This window comes from Sapajus apella, unplaced genomic scaffold, assembly GCF_009761245.1.
Source record: "Sapajus apella isolate SASKATOON/1434 unplaced genomic scaffold, GSC_monkey_1.0 scaffold69, whole genome shotgun sequence".
NCBI classification, from domain to species: Eukaryota; Metazoa; Chordata; class Mammalia; order Primates; family Cebidae; genus Sapajus; species Sapajus apella.
The window spans coordinates 7,639,495-7,640,700 of record NW_022437009.1 but is presented as its reverse complement, the minus strand read 5'-3'; the positions used below and the strand labels follow the sequence as shown (position 1 = coordinate 7,640,700).

The 1,206-nt window shown below is 40.4% G+C and overlaps 1 protein-coding gene across 2 annotated transcripts in view; it reads right to left on the bottom strand.

Moving 5' to 3' along the window:
* Positions 1-424: 424 nt before the first annotated feature.
* Positions 425-1,206, bottom strand: part of ST7L (suppression of tumorigenicity 7 like) — a 135,614-nt gene continuing 134,832 nt past the window's right edge. The window contains exon 13 of one of the 2 annotated variants that reach the window (XR_004260264.1): positions 425-730. Coding sequence is in view for 1 of the 2 variants with exons in the window: in XM_032249744.1 (XP_032105635.1) it covers positions 719-730 (12 nt within the window). In the remaining variant the exon portion in view is untranslated. The remainder of the gene's footprint in view (positions 731-1,206) is intronic. The other variant, XM_032249744.1, reaches the window with a different exon arrangement.

Here is a 1,206-nt window from a genome sequence, read left to right as displayed (position 1 = left end):
AAAAAAAATATATATATATATATATATAAGCCTGGGCACGGTGGCTCATGCCTGTAATCCCAGCACTTTGGGAGGCAGAGGTGGACAGATCGCCTGAGGTTGGGAGTTTGAGACCAGCCCGACCAACATAGAGAAACCCCATTTCTACTAAAAATACAAAATTAGCTAGGTGTGGTGGTGCATGCCTGTAATCCCAGCTACTCAGGAGGCTGAGGCAGGAGAATCACTTGAACCCGGGAGGCAGAGGTTGCAGTGAGCCAAGATTGAGCCATTGCACTCCAACCGGGGCAACGAGCAAAACTCCATCTCAAGAAAAAAAAGAAAAAGAAAAAGAAAAAAGAAATACATACAGATGCTTCTCAATATGATAGGGTTACCACCTAATAAACCTATCATAAATTTTAAATATCATGTCAAAAATGCATTTAAGACACCTAATCTGCTGAATCTCATTGCTTAGTGTAGCCTACCTTAAATGTGCCCAGAACACATTAGCCTAAGTTCACTCCCTTCTACCTGTTGCCATAAAACTTGCAATGCCAATACTCCCAATGATTATACTTCCTCATCCCATTGTTGGGTTTAGATATCATTTTAGGAGCAGATGTGACACATGCCAATTCAAGCTGAAGTTTTAAGCAGCATCACAAATTCTGCCAATTATTTTTACTATTTCTTTTGTAAGAAAACATAGCATGTTCCTCACAAGTATGCTCCTTCAGCCCAGATCCTAAAGACAGAAGACGGAGGAAGAGAACTTCAGTCTCCAACCATAATTACTGATTTTTAGGATTTTATATTTGACAATTTTTCCTTACTACTGCAAATTTAATACAAATTTTATATCAGAATATCATTTATAAAAATCAAAAATGAGAAATACACATGCAAACAACATAAAAGAATACATATAGGCCAGGCACAGTGGCTCACGCCTGTAATCCCAGCACTTTGGGAGGCTGAAGTGGGTGGATTACCTGAGATCAGGAGTTTGAGACCAGCCTGGCAAACATGGAGAAACCCCATCGCTTGAACCCGGGAGGCATAGGTTGCAGTGAGCGAAGATTGCATCATTGCAGTACAGTCTGGGCAATAAAAGCAAAACTCTGGCTCAAAAATAAAAAACATATATATCCAAGGGCTTATTTCAGCTACATTAGAGTGGATGCCTACTCACAGGGGAAGGAATGAGAGTGGGAAATGGGA